Genomic DNA, 15,168 nt, shown 5'->3' on the forward strand with positions numbered 1-15,168 from the left:
GTTTCGTGCAACGTGTATCACGAGCCTGAATATGCACGGTTGTCTGGGGAGGTTTGATTTCGTGAAAGTCGCGGGTTCTGTCTTGTCTAGGGACATCGATCCGGGTATCCGGCTTCGACTTCTTCGGTAACGCTATCCAGCCCTCGGATGATATCATACAAGTATCGTCCGTCTGGCCTGATCGTCTCGGAGCCGGCTGGCATGGCTTGAATGCATTCTTCCTGACTCGCTATACAGGTGGAATGTGGAACGAGCATGTGGAGCGGATTCGATTAGAAATCTCGCCCATCGTGATCGAACCCCTGCAAGGCGAGATCGAGAACATCACCAACCAGATAAGGGCGATAGAGACGTCAAAGAGGGGTAGTGAGGGGTTCGGAGTTGACCAAGAAGGACATTGGTGATGCGCAATGATGCGTGGTGATGGTGTGATCGACCACCATTCGGGGATCGGCTGGACCATCACGGATGATCTGAACTGAGCTGAGCTGGTGCGGGTGGAGGTGGATGTGGGACAGATAAGACCCGCCGACTGCTCCATCCAGTCTGGGCAGATGAATGTGACAGTACTAAGTAAATAAAGTCAAGTCAAGAAGAATCAAAATGGCCCCCGCCCCCATCGACCCGAGCATCACCGACGTCGCGGAACCCCGAAAGGACACCCTCAATCTCCCCCCCGGCACGCGAGAGCGCCTCGAAAAAGCCGGAATCGACCTCTCGAACGGATACCCCTACCGCCCCTCGCGTCCGCTATACCTCGATGACGTCTACGGGATCCGCAACTACGACCGGGCACACGTCGATCCGGGCTCGCGCGCGGATCCCGAGAAGAAGGCCCTGCTTTCGGCAGCGAAGGAGGTTATTCATTTAACCAAGCATATCGGGACGGAGATTGTAGGACTGCAGTTGAAGGATCTGTCGGATCAGCAGAGGGATGAGTTGGGTTTGTTGATTGCCGAGCGGAGTGTGGTCTTCTTTCGCGATCAGGATATCTCGCCCCAGGAGCAAAAGGAGTTGGGCGAGTGGTTTGGCGAGGTTGAGGTTCATGTACGTCCCCTGCACAAACACTCCTACCCCTGAGATCTGGTTCAATCCCCGCTGACAAGAGTCACTGCCAGCCCCAAGTCCCCCAAGTCCCCGGCGTCCCAGGCGTAACCGTAATCTGGCCCGCCCTGCAAGCAACCGAGAACCCCGCCGGTTTCCGCCGCCCCGGAGGCGCCTCACGCTGGCACACCGACCTCGTGCACGAACGCCAACCGGCGGGGGTAACCCACCTGCACAACGACACGGTCCCGACCCTCGGCGGCGACACGCTATGGGCCAGCGGGTACGCCGCATATGAGAAGCTCTCGCCGGCCTTCCGGAAGATCATCGACGGGCGGACGGCCATCTACCGCTCCGCGCACCCGTATCTCGACCGGGAGAATCCCTCTGCGGGGCCCAAGTATGTGGAGCGCGAGCATCCCATTGTGCGCGTGCATCCGGCGACGGGGTGGAAAGCCCTGTGGGTGAACCGGGCGATGACGGACCGGATTGTCGGGCTTGACAAGGCGGAGAGTGATTTGATCTTGGGGTACTTGTATGATGTCTATGAGCGGAGTGTGGATATTCAGGTGCGGTTCAAGTGGACGCCGCGGACGAGTGCGCTGTGGGATAACAGGTATGTGGTTCCTGAGATTTCAGGGGTGGGGGTGCGGTGCTGACGATGTTAGAATCACGATTCATAATGCGAGCTGGGACTATGAGGGCTCGGAGCCGCGGCATGGGACAAGGGTCACCTCGCTGGCGGAGAAGCCCTTTTTCGACCCCAAGGCAAAGACGCGGAGAGAGGCGCTGGGTCTGCTGGGTAGTGACGAAATTGAGGAGCTGGAGAGGCTGAACCTCACACAGTAGTGTACCTCGTTTTCCTAGACCTACCAACTAGCTCACGTATAGGCAATAAATATGACATGACGAACAGAGACGAGAGTTTCCGGGCATTGCCACCATCTCCAACAGAGATCTAGGCACATCAAGGCGGACGATACCACCGCCACTACCACTACTGTGCCCAATTTCAGTAACCGTCGCACGCCGAATGTCCGTCTTGAGGATCCAGGCGAGTCGCACAACCCGATCGAAGAACCACACCGCGATAGTCGCATACAGCCACGTCTCGTAGCGAAATGTATTCTCGTACCTAATGTAGACGTGGTACCAGCAGCCCACGACGCAGATGACGGCCATGACGATGTGCGTAGCGAGGAAAATGATGTTGAGGATGACTATGATGGCGATGTAGATGCTTTGCCGAGGGAAAAGTGGAGCGGGGTGTCGTAGTAGCTGGCGATGAGGCTGGGGGTGAGGCAGGGCTGGATGTGGTCGAGGGCCAAAGTCATGAAGGGGAGGTAGCCCAGCCAGGTGAGGACGATGGGCAGGGCAAAAGTGTTGGGGCAGATGTCAGGCAAGAGGTTGTACATGCCCAGAATACGACTCGAGCGCGGTCTCACGAGAAAAGTGATACAGCATCACCCATGTCGCCTCCCAGTTTTCCTCGGTTGTCAGCACCGTCTGGTCCAGCACCAGCTCCGTCGTCGTCGCCAGCGCGACTCTAGTGCTAATAAAAATCTACTATAGCGCGAAGGGTTAATATATTAAAGGTCTTGTGCAGCCGACTTGGGCCAAGTCACTGGTTACATGATTATGGTGGATTCTTTGCAGTGAGGGAGAAGTGGGGGAGAGTTGTTGTGTGTTTGGAAGGTGAGTCTATAAGGGGGATGTTGTTGTGCATGGAGTGATAAATGGACATGGTTATATGAGGTTGTTATTACTTGAACAATAAGGTAATTGAAATGAAGATTATTCTAATTATTCTAATTAATCTACGATGTATTTATACTTAAGGTTAAGCGTGTTACGTCAGCAGTCAAAACCCCTGGGCAATTTCTTCATGGCAAGCCACTTGTTCTGCAAACTCAGCCTCAGCACATCACATCATGGACTGGGATGCGCTCTGTTTCAACATCGCAACGTTGATTGCGGGTGTTTTTGTCCTCGACTATGGCGCCGACAAGTTCATTGACCACACCGTCATCGTGGGCCGGCGGTTGGGCATTTCGCCGACTTTGATTGCTCTCTTGACCGCTGGAGCCGAATATGAAGAGGTGATTAACTAGTCTTGTCTCTCTTCGTAATCCCAGCTTCCACTTACATCATGTCCACAGCTCGCCGTCGTCGTCGCGGCCCTCGCACAGCATCGCAGCCCCCTGGCCCTGGGCAACGTCCTGGGATCGACCATTTCCAACATCCTCGGTGCCTTTTCGCTCGGTCTCCTTTGTCGACCTGGTGGGATGGAATGCGATCGGAGTGCCAAAATGTATTCGGCGCTTTTGCTCTTCATCACGACCCTTTTTGTCGCGTTGGCTTTGTTCCACCAGCTGAATCGCATCAGCGGTGCGATCCTCATCGCCGTCTTCGTTCTCTATGTTGCATCTATTGGATATGCGATTTACAAAGGCGTCACTGAGCCGCCTGCCCTATCCGACAGTGACAGCGACAGCGACAGCAACAGCGACGCTGAAATAGCCAACCCACCCCGTGGACAGAATAGCTGGACGCAAGCTTCCGAACGGTCCCCGCTCCTGGACAATGCAAATCCATCCCTCGAACCAGTACCTCCCCCTGAAACCAACGCGGCCCAGCGCCTCCCACGGCCCCTCCACCACCACATCACCCAGCTCATCTACGGCCTGCTCGCGCTCTCTTTATCAGGCTACATCCTCGCCCACAGCGCGGGCACCCTCGCCGACACGCTCCACCTCTCCGGCACCGTCTTCGGCCTGACCGTTGTCGCATTCGCCACGACCCTACCCGAGAAACTCCTCGCCGTCCTCGCCGGCGCCCGCGGCCACGGCGGGATCGTCGTCGCAACGACCGCCGGCAGCAACATCTTTCTGCTGACGCTGTGTGTGGGCGTTGTGGCGGTGGCGGGGATTCCGGTGGACCAGGCGAACGATGGGCTTGTGCTTTTTGATTTGGTTACCGTCTGGCTGGCGGCGGGGTGCTTTGCCGCGGTGGTCTTTTTGGGGCTGGGGCGGGGCGCCGGGGTTGTGCTTCTTGGTTTGTATGGCGTGTTTCTGGGCCTGGAGTTGACCGTGTTTAGAAGATGAGTTAAAGCGATATCTGGCATGTTGGAAGAAGCCTCGTAGCCAGGATATTTACCTCGTGCATGAAAGAGGCGGCCATGCATTCGGGACACCTGCGGAGGCGCTCCGCGCTCCTCCTCGCGATCTTTGCTGCAATAAACAGGCGTCGTACTAATGGCCGAAGTAGAAACCACGGGTGCTAACAAGCAACGTGACAAGCAGTTCGACCTTGTCTCTATGTACAATCGATAGGTTCTCGCAGACGGTGGCTGCCTTTTTCTTGGTGGGTGCAAGGCCCCGGGCCCCGGGGGTCGGAAATTAATCCCCTGTTGGGAAACTCGGGATTTGGCGTTGTGTGATTGATTAATTTCCCGACTCTCCAGACCCGAACTTGGCAGTATACCTAACTTGCATGGATACCATCTACCCTCCATCACTGCATCTCGAATGGTCACGCGGGACATTGGGTGTCTTGGACTCATAAAGGGCCGGTTGCTACGAGGAGAGAAGCTGCGACAGAGACATCGTAACAAGTTCTTCAGCCAATATCAAGGTCAAGGCAGGACTATTCAATACATCAACATGCTTGTACTCGGTACGTCCATCCCATCCTCAAATCCAAGAGATGGATGCCAAACTAACATCCTAGCCAGCCCTACTCCCCCTCTCACTCCTCCTCCTCCTCATCTACACCCTAACCCGCTACATCCACGACCCCAAATCCCTCCGCCGCTTCCCCTCCCCCTCTATCGCAGGCCTCACGCCCCTCTGGTCCATGTACCACTCCTGGAGCGCCACCCAAACAGCCGCCATCTACGCCGCCCACAAATCCCTCGGCCCCATCGTCCGCATCGCACCCAACCACATCTCCTTCACGGACCCAGCCGCGTACAGGGACATCTACGGGCACGGGGCGAGTCTAAGAAAAGATGACTTCTACAGTCACATTGCGGATGGGAATCCGAGTGTCGCGCAGGCGACGGAGAAGAGTGTGCATGCGGGCAAGAGACGGGCGCTCGCGCATGTGTTTTCGGCGCGGGAGGTTGTTAGGCTGGAGCCGCGGGTTGTCAAGTGTGTCGAGGGGTTGTGTGCTGTTGTTGAGGGGAAGACGAGGGGTGTGAATGTCCGGTCTCGCGATGGAAATCCGGGGGATGAGTATCCCGTTCGCGTGCAAGACGGCGCATTCGACATCCGGCCGTGGCTGAATATGTTCGGGTACGACGCAATCTCCGCGATGCTCTTCACCAACGGATACAACTTCCTCTCGACCGGCAACGACCTCTGCCAGTCCGTCAACGAGCACGGGAATGTGACGACAGTTCACGCAATGGAGAGCTTCCACTCCGCAAGCCACTTCAACACCGTCCTCGCGCAACTCCCTTTGCCACTCTACAAAGCCGGACGAAGGGCGCTCTTCTTCATGCGCGGGACCAAAGCAGGTGCGGATTTTGCGGGGATGGCGCGCGCGATGGTCCAGGCACGGCTGAAGAATCGTCCCGCAGAGCCGGATCTCTTCTCGTTCTTCCCTATTGAGCCGAGCGAGAAGCGGCCTGAGGGTATGCCTGTCGATGAAGTTGTTGCCGAGTGCGCAACGATGCTGGATGCGGGGAATGACACGACGCAGGCGACGCTGACGGGTGCGATCTATCACCTTGCAAAGAACCCTGAGAAGCAGGCGAAGCTCTACCATACACTTGCTGCTGCGGTTCCGGAGGAATACAGAGGGAATCCATTCGTTGTTCTTCCGAGTGCCATCCTCAAGGAGATTCCGTACCTCCGTGCGGTGCTGGAAGAGAACTGGCGGTGCCGGCCCCCAGTTGCTCGGGGTCTTCCGCGGCGTACAACGGGGGAAGGAGCGAATATTGCCGGACACTTTATCCCCGCGGGAGTGACAGTCTCGGCTCCCATCGATGCGATACATCGTGACGAGAGCCTGTTCCGAACCCCAGAGGAATTCATTCCTGAGAGGTGGCTGGCTACCGATGGGGACTCGGATGCGGACCGGAAAGAGGCGCAGAATCTGAAGAACTTTTGTATCCCATTTAGCTTGGGACCACGAGCCTGTATTGGGAGGAACCTGGCGTATATGGAGGTGTCTATCGTTGTTGCTGCGCTGGTGTTGAACTTTGAGTGGGAGCTCGCGGAGCCAGGCAGTGTCATGGAGACAATTGAGAGATTCAACCGCGGGCCAAAGGAGTTGTTTGTCAAGGCGAGGCCGAGGAAAGCCCATGTTTAGATGATAGTCTTCAATGTTATTGATTCGTTCACTCATTCCTTCTATACTACAGGCGGCGAGGTTGTGCTCTGCCCGTCTGAAATTCCCCATAGTTTCTGCAGCCGCATAATACACGTCTTATTAGGCCATTTTGTCTTTTGCATGAATCCTTCCAGCCATTCTAGCAGCTTAATCTGCTCCTCGCGGCCCGTGAAGAACTGGCCACACCAGTAGGCCAGGTGTGCTCCGTTGATGCACGAGCCGACATCCGTATCTGACAGGACAACGCCGCAGGTCAGTCTAGCAGGGGTAAGTATAGTAGACTACTCAGTTAGCTTTATTACCATCAATCACAATCAGACAGACATACATTCAGGTGGATGCTTATATCTCGATATGAGTCTACTAACTGCGTTTTGTGCTGGTAGATTGCGAGCATGGTCTTTGCCGTATAGTATTGTTGCCAGGCGACGACTAAAAGTTTAGCTCAAGTACATAGCAGAGCAAGAGGAACTTACCATGCCATCTACTCAGATACCGGATTGTTGGGAATGTCTCGCTCCGCGTCTGGCGATAATACCAGGCCTTGAAAGCATCGGGCAGTGCCTCTCGCCAGGAATTGATATCGACCTCCAGGGCCTCTAATTGAGCGACGCGAGAGTCTGCATCGTACCCCGAGCTCCAGCACAGGTTACAGGTCCTCGCAAGCAGGTACGTCATTCTATTCGTCCACACTTCATCCTTGGCCGGGGCGAACAGGTTGCTACAGTCGACAATCCCCAAGTCAAACGGGCACCCCTGTTCGAACAGAAAGCATATCCTCAGGCTCTGGCGGACAAACGTCCAGAACGCGGTGCCCTTGAGATCGACTCGATCAGGTGGCCATTTCGCCCGAGAACTAGTTAGCAGGGAGAACGCGCCGTAGAGATGACATTGGGCGTCTTCGCCAGGCTCGGAAAATTGCTCCGACATTCGGAGAATTACAATGGTCGCTAAGAGATCCTCTGTTGATGCCTGTGGCTGGGTCTTTGCGTCTAAAAGTGGTATCAACAAGCCGATTGCCTCGTTGTGGTAATAGTCGGCTTTTGCTCGGTCGGCGCGGCCCCAGAGATATTGGACATGGGCGGCGTAGGCGAGGCACGAGTAATAGAGAACAGGGTTGTGCAAGGCCAGTTGGGGCACTGTTTGCGAAAATAAGCGGGCCGGAGAGACGACGTCAAGCTACGTTTGTTTAGTCTAGAAGGGACAGCGTCACGGGCAAGCTCACCCAGACTCCAGCGTGCTCGAGATAACACTGGAAGAAGTCGGCTTCGCCTTGACTGACGTGGAGCTTCTGCGACTCCAAGCGTGGCCCGTGCTCTTCGGTATATGCCAATGAGAGAAAGTCGCTCGGAGAATACTCAATCAGCAGGGGCCCATGCGAGTCATGTCCAGCGAGATTGAGCAGAGGTCGACTGTCAGGTGGCGTAGCACTGGGCAGGCTCGGGATCTGATCATTGTGAGACGCGGTCAACGGCGATGCAGACTGGGGCAGGTCGCCGTTTTCCCGGGGTATTGATGGATCCTGCGATGCCGCCGATTCTCGTTGCGAGCCTCCATGTGGAGATGAGCAAGTCTCAGCCCGGGGTTCGGGTTCGCTCTGGGGCCCCGGAGAGCTGTCTGTAATCTCTGACGCTGTTCTTTCACTGGCTGCCGCTATCGACAGTCGGCTTGGTCGGAATCTCGCGCCAAAGTAGGTGCACGCAGTTTTCGATCTCGATTTCTCGCATCTCAAGCAAGTGGGATGACGTCTATCGCCTGCGACGAGCTGTCAGCCGCTACAGGCGGGGGTTTCCCGGGAATACGCACACTTGAGGTGCCTCTTGCTGCAGGGGATGCTGCAGGTTGTTAGACATGACGTCTAGTACGACAGGCACCACATACCAGGATTTCATGTCGATAATCTTTGCGGAACACGGTAGTAGCGGCAATGACGAGTGATGCGGAGGGGGGTGTTTTTCAGCAGCAGTTGGAGTAGTTGGAGGTCGTGGAAAATTGCCCAAAACGGGGCCAAAGCCCCGAGTCGATCGAGTCGGTCCCCCGCACATCCCCACAATGCCCCAGCTCTTGGGCCCCATACAGCTACCCCAGATCCTATCCGGACAAGTCCTCCAAGAGCCTAAGCGGGTCTTTAGTCTTGATCCACGTCGGAGTTTGCTGCGAGGGTCGTTTAGAGTTTCAGGCGCACGGCCCATTTCCTGTACATCCATAGATCACGATGCACAGTATAAAACCTGCGATCAAGGCCTTCAAGACGGATTGTTGACACGGTTCTAGTGTATCTCACAATGGCATCCATTCAGAACGACCACAAGTTCCCAAAGTATCTCTTTGGCGCTCAGGGACGAGCTCTCCGAAACAATGTCTCTCTAGCCGGCGCATTTGGCTTCTTACTCTTTGGCTACGATCAGGGCTTTCTCAGTGTTTGTCCCTCATCCAGTGTCTCGATATCGACTGACAATGCCAGGGTTTGATCGCCAGAGACAGCTTCCTCGAGCAGTTTGATTACCCATCCTCCAGCCTGTTGGGCACAATCAGTGCCATCTTCGAGTAAGTCTCTAGCCTTGATGAACCAGAGTAGCGCTCACAAAGCAGTATCGGCTGCTTCTGCGGTGCGATCACCGTCTTCTTCTTTGGCAGCTCTCTCGGACGCAAAAACTGCATCTACATTGGAGCTCTACTGCAGTTCATCGGGGCAATCCTGCAAGCCGCTTCATTCGGTGTCCCGCAGCTCATCGTGGGCCGCATCGTAAGGTACGTACCCTCAGTTTGTTATCTGCAATGCTGACCCCTGCAGCGGATGGGGAAATGGCTTCAATACGGCAACAACGCCTCTTTGGGTGTCTGAGCTCGTGCCAGCCAAGAACCGTGGCCGGCATATTGCCATTGAAGGTAACCTGATTGCGTTTGGCATCGTGCTTGCCTATTACTTCAATATCGGCATGTCGTATGCCAGCGGACAGGTGCAATGGCGGTTGGTCATTGCATTCCAGATTGTCATCATTATCCTCCAGGTGGCCTGGACCCTTGTGCTGCCAGAATCTCCGCGCTGGCTGAGTGCACGCGGTCGCCATGCCGAGGCCAGTCATGTACTCTCGCAGATAACTGGAAAGGGCCTCTCGGTGGAGAGCCCAGAGGTGGCGGTCATCAAGAAGGAGATCGATGACGCCATTGCTCTGGAGCAGGCGGATGGGGAGTGGAAGTTCTCAGAATGTCTTAAAGATGGCCCCCTCAAGATCCGCCATCGCTTCTTGCTCGCCATCGGTACGTCAACGAGGTCCATTTATGGCCACTAGCTAACAAGCGCAGGCCTGCAAGCCATGCAGCAGCTCAGCGGGATCAATCTGCTGGTGTACTATGCTCCGCATACCTTGACGACCGACATTGGCATGGAGTACGGGCCGTCTCTGCACGTCGGCGCAGGCCTCGGACTCACATACTGGGTCTTTTCGTTTGTGGGCATCTACTGCCTCGACAAGACCGGACGTCGACCACCCCTCGTCTATGGTGCATTAGCATGTGCCATCTGCTTTCTCTGCGTACGTTCCCCAGAGAGGTCACTAAAGATATACTAACAATCTCAGGCCGGTATCCTGCAAAAGGACATCACTCCTGCTCGAGCCAAAGCATCACTCACCTTCTTCTTTCTATACGAAGCCATCTTTGCCATTGGATGGCTGCCCGTGCCCTGGATGTATGCGCCGGAAATCATGCCTCTGCGGCATCGAACCCATTCCGCAGCGCTTGCGGCAGCGAGCGATTGGATCTTCAATTACCTCATTGTACAGATCTCGCCGATTGCTATTGAAAACATCCGCTGGAAGACGTACATGATCTTCTTTGTTCTGAACGTCCTCTTTGCGTGCCTTGTCTGGCTGTTTTATCCTGAGACCCAGGGCCGGAGCCTGGAGGAGATTGATGCGCTGTACATGGGTGATAATGATCGGTACATTGTTGTTGATCGGCGTGGTCGACTGCTTCCTGGGTTCAGGGGACGGATTGGGGCATCGGATCCAGAGACTGTGGCTGCGGTGTCAAGCGGCGTGGATGACAGTGCCAGCAGCGGTAAATCATCACCTTTTGCTATTCACGACGAGACTAAGGCATCCAGCTAGAGATTGCCAGCCTTGGGGACGGCACGAGAAGTACATGTCTTCTCAAGATCACCCCGTGGCTTCCTCTTGATGGCAATCAGGGGTTGGGTTTGGTCGTGCCTTCCTTTTCTACTAGAAAGACGCCCCTTCCATAGCAAGGGCAGGCCACCTGCCTTCTCGTTGGAGATCTTTATACTCTCCTTCAACGCTCTTGATTTTCTCTCCTCGATAATGTCCCTTTCTCGTGTCAGCTGTAGCACATCATCTTGTAACAACCCCTCGAAATGACGCCATCACCAACGCAAGGAACCACCCCCCATCGCGAGATTCGCCCATCATGTGGTGTAATCGTGTGTTTCGCATTGCTTTTTGCATTTGTACCACTCCAGGCGATTTAGCCGCTATAAACAATTGATGCTGAGGATTGCGAGCGCGTCACAAGAGCCTATCCTTTCCTCAAAGTTGCAACAACCTGCATCACAAGACGCACAGACGCATACTACACTCACTCGAAAGTGAGCAAGCATACTCTGTATTTATAATATCTTGAAATTTGGACGCCTGGTGCCTGTCTCCCCACGACACGCGACTCCGGCGCGCCATGGCGTGCGTCTCACCCGCTCCTCCAACACTACGTGATCAGATCATTTAAGTCTGAGCACGCCCAGCATGTCGATCGAGCTGGACTCGTTTGTTTTAGCGGGGCAAGAGTCAGACTTGGACTCCGACTTCCAGCTAGAGTTGGAGCCAGAGACAAACATGGACGCGGATAAAGAAGTCAGGCAGCGGCTGCTGGACGGCCGAGAGTCTTCCTCCTACACAGATCTGTCCTACAGTCGAGCCAGCAAAGATACTTCGCTCTCGGTGCTTGAGCTGGATGATGATGTCCCTAGCCAGCAGAATCCGTTTCTTGATCCTGAGGTCGCCGAGCGGTATGCGCAGATCTATGAGGATGCCGAGTATGAGTGTCGACATGCGTTTGATCCGAAGTTGACGTGGACGCGGGAAGAGGAGAAGGCTATTGTTCGCAAGATCGATTGGCATGTTTGTTTATGGGCGGTGCGTCTGATACTTCCTTCAAATGCGCGATTCTAGGACTGACTGGTTGGCAGTGTGTCATGTTCTTTGGCCTCCAGGTCGACCGGGGAAACCTCATCCAGGCGGTTTCTGATAACATGCTGGACGACCTGGGCCTGTCTACGAATGGTTTCCCCCCTACTCTTCATGGAAAGACGTGATGCTAATCTTATATAGATTACAACACCGGCAACATCATCTTCTACATCTCGTTCCTCATGTCAGAGCTGCCCTCGCAGCTCGTCTCTAAGGCAGTCGGGCCTGACCGCTGGATCCCCATCCAGATATCCCTTTGGTCAATTGTGGCAACCAGCCAGTCTGCTTTGCAGGGGCGACGCTCGTTCTTCTTGACCAGATCCCTTCTTGGCATCCTCGAGGGTGGATTTATCCCTGATATTGTGCTATGGCTTTCGTACTTTTACACGAGTCGCGAGCTGCCTACTCGGCTAAGGTACTTTTCCAGGAAAGCTACATGAGTCAAGCTAATGGTATAGTCTCTTCTGGACAACCCTCTCCGTGACAGAGATATTCGGCTCGTTCCTCGCATTCGGCGTCCTGCACATGCGCGGCGTCCTCGGCTGGGGCGGATGGCGATGGCTCTTTCTCATCGAGGGTTCTCTCACGCTACTCATCGGCCTGGCCTCGTTCTTCAAAATGCCTGCTTCTGCCGTGGAGACAAAGACCTGGTTCCGTCCAAAGGGCTGGTTCTCAGATCGCGAGGTGGGAATCGTCGTTAATCGTGTTCTTCGCGATGATCCATCGAAAGGTACCCATCCTATACTTGCCATCTTGTACGGTCAGATTCTAATTTGTAGGCGACATGCACAATCGCCAAGCGATCACCCTCTCCCGACTCTGGAGCGCACTGAGCGACCACGACCTTTGGCCAATCTACCTCCTCGGCCTCTTGGTCTACACGCCCATGGTCCCCATCAGAACATACATAACCCTAACGCTGAAAGGCGTGGGCTTTGACACGGTACCTCTACTCCCATTTCTCTCAAACAAATCTAACAGCCTACCCCAGTTCGTCACAAACCTCCTCATAATCCCCTACAACATAACCCATATCCTCATGCTCAACGGACTCACACACCTAAGCGAGCGCCTGAACGAGCGCTCTCTCGTCTCAATGATACAACCGCTCTGGGTGCTCCCCTGTATCCTCACGCTGCGCTTCTGGTCCGGGGCTATGGTCGATGCGTGGGGCACATATAGCATCATGACGGTGCTGCTGTCGTACCCGTACGCCCATGCAATCTTGGTCGGGTGGACGTCGAAGAACTCGAATAATGTTGGGACACGCACGGTTTCGGCGGCGGTTTATAATAGTATTTCCCCCTCCCTCCTTAACGCCTCTCTTTCCTCCTTTGATGGACGTGTTTGTGTCGTATACTGACCGAGCGCAGTGAGCGTCCAAATGGGCAACGTCATCGGCAACAACGTCTTTCGTGCGGATGATGCGCCACGGTATACGCGCGGCTACTCGGTGCTGCTGGGTCTGAATCTGCTCGGTATTGCGCTGTTCCTGGGGACGAAAGTGTACTATGTCAAGCGGAACCAGTATCGGGATAGGGTCTGGGCGGGGATGACGGATGAGGTATGTTTGCTGTACTATCCTAGGGTCCACTAGCTAGGTACTCTAATTTGGGACTGGGTGACTGACCTCTGCAGCAACGAGAGGATTATATCAAGAATAGCCCTGATACAGGGAGCAAGAGGCTGGATTTCCGGTTTGCGCATTGATTAGATGAGATATGGCCATGAGATAGATGAGATGTGATATGACATGACATGACACGAGATTCATTACATTAAAGTCACTTTTAAGCTCATTACAGACCAAACGGATACGTCTCGCCCACGCCCAAAGGCGTATGCGGCTGCCTGACCTCGAGAGGCTTCACAGCCTGCGTCTCATCAAACCACACAAAAGCATCAAACTGATTGACCAGATCCGCCGCCGAATAATGCGACACGCGCTCCGTGTCCGGCCGATATATAACGCCAATGAACCTCTCCAACCGACTCTTCTCCTCGGCCAGCGTCTCCCTCACCTCGCGACTCATGACACCCTCCCTCAAATCCAGCAGGAAACTCTCCACCCCCGTCTCATGCGCCACGCGCTCCCAACTCTCCCGCATCGACGGCTTCACCTTCATCACCTGCATATCATCCCCCCAATTCGACGCCGCAGCCACAGTCCCAGTATGCGTCCCGCACCCAATCAGCGCGACATTCTCCTTCCCAAATGTCTCGCGGCAGAGCTGCCCGATGTTGACTTCCTTGCGCCGCCGACCCATGGCCGTATGTCGCGCGTCCCCGCAGTGCGAGTTGTGCGCCCACACGACGGCCTTGCTGCCCTCGGGCTTGTATCTCAGCAGCCGGCGCAGCGTATCGACCATGTGGCTGTCGCGGAGCGTCCAGGATCCCGCCGAGGAGTAGTACATGGCTTTGTAGTAGCGCTCGGCGTCGCGGACGACGTAGGCGTTTTGCTCGGTGGAGTGGAATTCCTCGCCGTCGCCCGGGTGCGCGGCGTACTCGAGTCGCTTGGAGAGGAGGTCGGTGAGCATGGCCACGACCTTCCCCTCGCAGCTCTCCATGCCCTGGACGACTTCGAGGCCGTATTCCTGCGGTTCCTCGGCCCAGGGCTCGAGGCATCCGTAGCGTTTCCGCGCGGCGGTGGCCATGGCCGGATCGACGGAGTCGAGGTAGCTGATGATGGCTTTCATGCTTGTGCCGAGGGAATATAGGTCCATTCCGTAGATGCCGACGCGGTCTTTGGGCGGGAGGGCGGCGTTGTGGGTGCGCAGCCACTCGACCAACTCTTGCATCTCGGCGTTGCGCCACATCCAGGTCGGGAAGCGTTTGAAGGCTTCGAAGACCTCATCTTCCCCTCCTTTCCCACTTTCTTTCGACTCATCCGCCCCGCCAATCTTCGCTTTGCGTCCAGGTCGTAGTCGGACGTACCGATCCAGCGCCTCCGCGTCCGGCCAATCGGCCTCGAGGGCAACCATGGTATACCCATGCTTCTCGACAAGCTGTTTTGTGATCTCTGCGCGCGCGGTGTAGAACTCGGATGTGCCGTGGGAGCCGTCGCCGAGGAGGACGAGGCGGTTGGAGGCGAAGGTGTCGAAGTGGCTGGCGAAGGAGGGGGTGGTGATTGAGGGGAGGGGGGTTAGGGAGCTGCGGAGGAGGGAGGAGAGTTCAGCGTTGGATTTTGAGGACATTTTTGTTGATGAGGATTTGGCTTTGAAGGGGTTGATATTGCGCAGGGCTTTCATGTCATCTTTTGAGGCTGTAGAGGTTGTTCTGGGGTGCTTGCGGGCGCGCGGTTTGGCATGAAAACGTCAAATATGGGGTTCGGGTCGGGGTATAGTTGGGGTGGCTCGATGAATTCATGCGGGGGTCATTATGACTTCATCACCACCAGAACCACCAACCACTATCCATATCAGCAACCTTGACCAGCTGACATCGCCTCGCCTCACCTCACCATCCTATCCTGCCCTCTGAGCCCGTAGTCTGTATCGTATCACAATGTAGACACGAATGCAAATGCGATTCCGCACACACCCCCTCACCTTCGCGTTCCGAGCAATAAATTCAACCAAATCTA

At 55.4% G+C, this 15,168-nt stretch overlaps 8 protein-coding genes across 8 annotated transcripts; 5 read left to right on the forward strand and 3 right to left on the reverse strand.

Moving 5' to 3' along the window:
* Window positions 1-203: 203 nt before the first annotated feature.
* BJX68DRAFT_238289 (uncharacterized protein) lies at window positions 204-626 on the reverse strand. The gene has a single exon (XM_071040326.1). It carries the CDS (start codon window positions 539-541, stop codon window positions 230-232), a length of 312 nt encoding a protein of 103 aa, XP_070898283.1. The 5' UTR covers window positions 542-626; the 3' UTR covers window positions 204-229.
* On the forward strand, window positions 204-1,893 carry BJX68DRAFT_276233 (TauD/TfdA dioxygenase family protein; the record flags this gene model as incomplete). Its single annotated transcript, XM_071048043.1, has 3 exons — window positions 204-1,047; window positions 1,119-1,660; window positions 1,713-1,893. The coding sequence occupies exons 1-3, from the start codon at window positions 604-606 to the stop codon at window positions 1,891-1,893; spliced, it is 1,167 nt and encodes a 388-aa protein (XP_070898282.1). The 5' UTR covers window positions 204-603.
* A 1,069-nt stretch (window positions 1,894-2,962) lies between these two features.
* On the forward strand, window positions 2,963-4,547 carry BJX68DRAFT_238291 (sodium:calcium antiporter). Its single transcript, XM_071040327.1, has 3 exons — window positions 2,963-3,143; window positions 3,204-4,407; window positions 4,508-4,547. Exons 1-2 carry the CDS (start codon window positions 2,976-2,978, stop codon window positions 4,146-4,148), a joined length of 1,113 nt encoding a protein of 370 aa, XP_070898284.1. The 5' UTR covers window positions 2,963-2,975; the 3' UTR covers window positions 4,149-4,407; window positions 4,508-4,547.
* A 159-nt stretch (window positions 4,548-4,706) lies between these two features.
* Window positions 4,707-6,360, forward strand: BJX68DRAFT_267467 (cytochrome P450; the record flags this gene model as incomplete). The annotated part of the gene is made up of 2 exons (XM_071045825.1): window positions 4,707-4,719; window positions 4,778-6,360. 2 exons carry the CDS (start codon window positions 4,707-4,709, stop codon window positions 6,358-6,360), a joined length of 1,596 nt encoding a protein of 531 aa, XP_070898285.1.
* Window positions 6,361-6,401: 41 nt separating this feature from the next.
* Window positions 6,402-8,273, reverse strand: BJX68DRAFT_267468 (Zn(II)2Cys6 transcription factor; the record flags this gene model as incomplete). Its single annotated transcript, XM_071045826.1, has 6 exons — window positions 6,402-6,662; window positions 6,710-6,813; window positions 6,858-7,560; window positions 7,607-8,136; window positions 8,188-8,216; window positions 8,263-8,273. 6 exons carry the CDS (start codon window positions 8,271-8,273, stop codon window positions 6,402-6,404), a joined length of 1,638 nt encoding a protein of 545 aa, XP_070898286.1.
* Window positions 8,274-8,666: 393 nt separating this feature from the next.
* On the forward strand, window positions 8,667-10,493 carry BJX68DRAFT_267469 (sugar porter family MFS transporter; the record flags this gene model as incomplete). The annotated part of the gene is made up of 6 exons (XM_071045827.1): window positions 8,667-8,801; window positions 8,846-8,928; window positions 8,974-9,132; window positions 9,176-9,642; window positions 9,688-9,917; window positions 9,963-10,493. 6 exons carry the CDS (start codon window positions 8,667-8,669, stop codon window positions 10,491-10,493), a joined length of 1,605 nt encoding a protein of 534 aa, XP_070898287.1.
* A 738-nt stretch (window positions 10,494-11,231) lies between these two features.
* BJX68DRAFT_276235 (major facilitator superfamily domain-containing protein) lies at window positions 11,232-13,295 on the forward strand (the record flags this gene model as incomplete). Its single annotated transcript, XM_071048044.1, has 8 exons — window positions 11,232-11,531; window positions 11,585-11,678; window positions 11,727-12,000; window positions 12,044-12,315; window positions 12,365-12,528; window positions 12,577-12,880; window positions 12,959-13,149; window positions 13,224-13,295. The coding sequence occupies 8 exons, from the start codon at window positions 11,232-11,234 to the stop codon at window positions 13,293-13,295; spliced, it is 1,671 nt and encodes a 556-aa protein (XP_070898288.1).
* An 89-nt stretch (window positions 13,296-13,384) lies between these two features.
* On the reverse strand, window positions 13,385-14,779 carry BJX68DRAFT_255703 (putative erythromycin esterase; the record flags this gene model as incomplete). The annotated part of the gene is made up of 1 exon (XM_071043090.1): window positions 13,385-14,779. The coding sequence occupies one exon, from the start codon at window positions 14,777-14,779 to the stop codon at window positions 13,385-13,387; it is 1,395 nt and encodes a 464-aa protein (XP_070898289.1).
* Between the last annotated feature and the right edge of the window lie 389 nt (window positions 14,780-15,168).

The sequence above is a fragment of the Aspergillus pseudodeflectus genome (assembly GCF_044049435.1).
Source record: "Aspergillus pseudodeflectus strain CBS 756.74 chromosome Unknown BJX68scaffold_25, whole genome shotgun sequence".
Lineage (NCBI taxonomy): Eukaryota > Fungi > Ascomycota > Eurotiomycetes > Eurotiales > Aspergillaceae > Aspergillus > Aspergillus pseudodeflectus.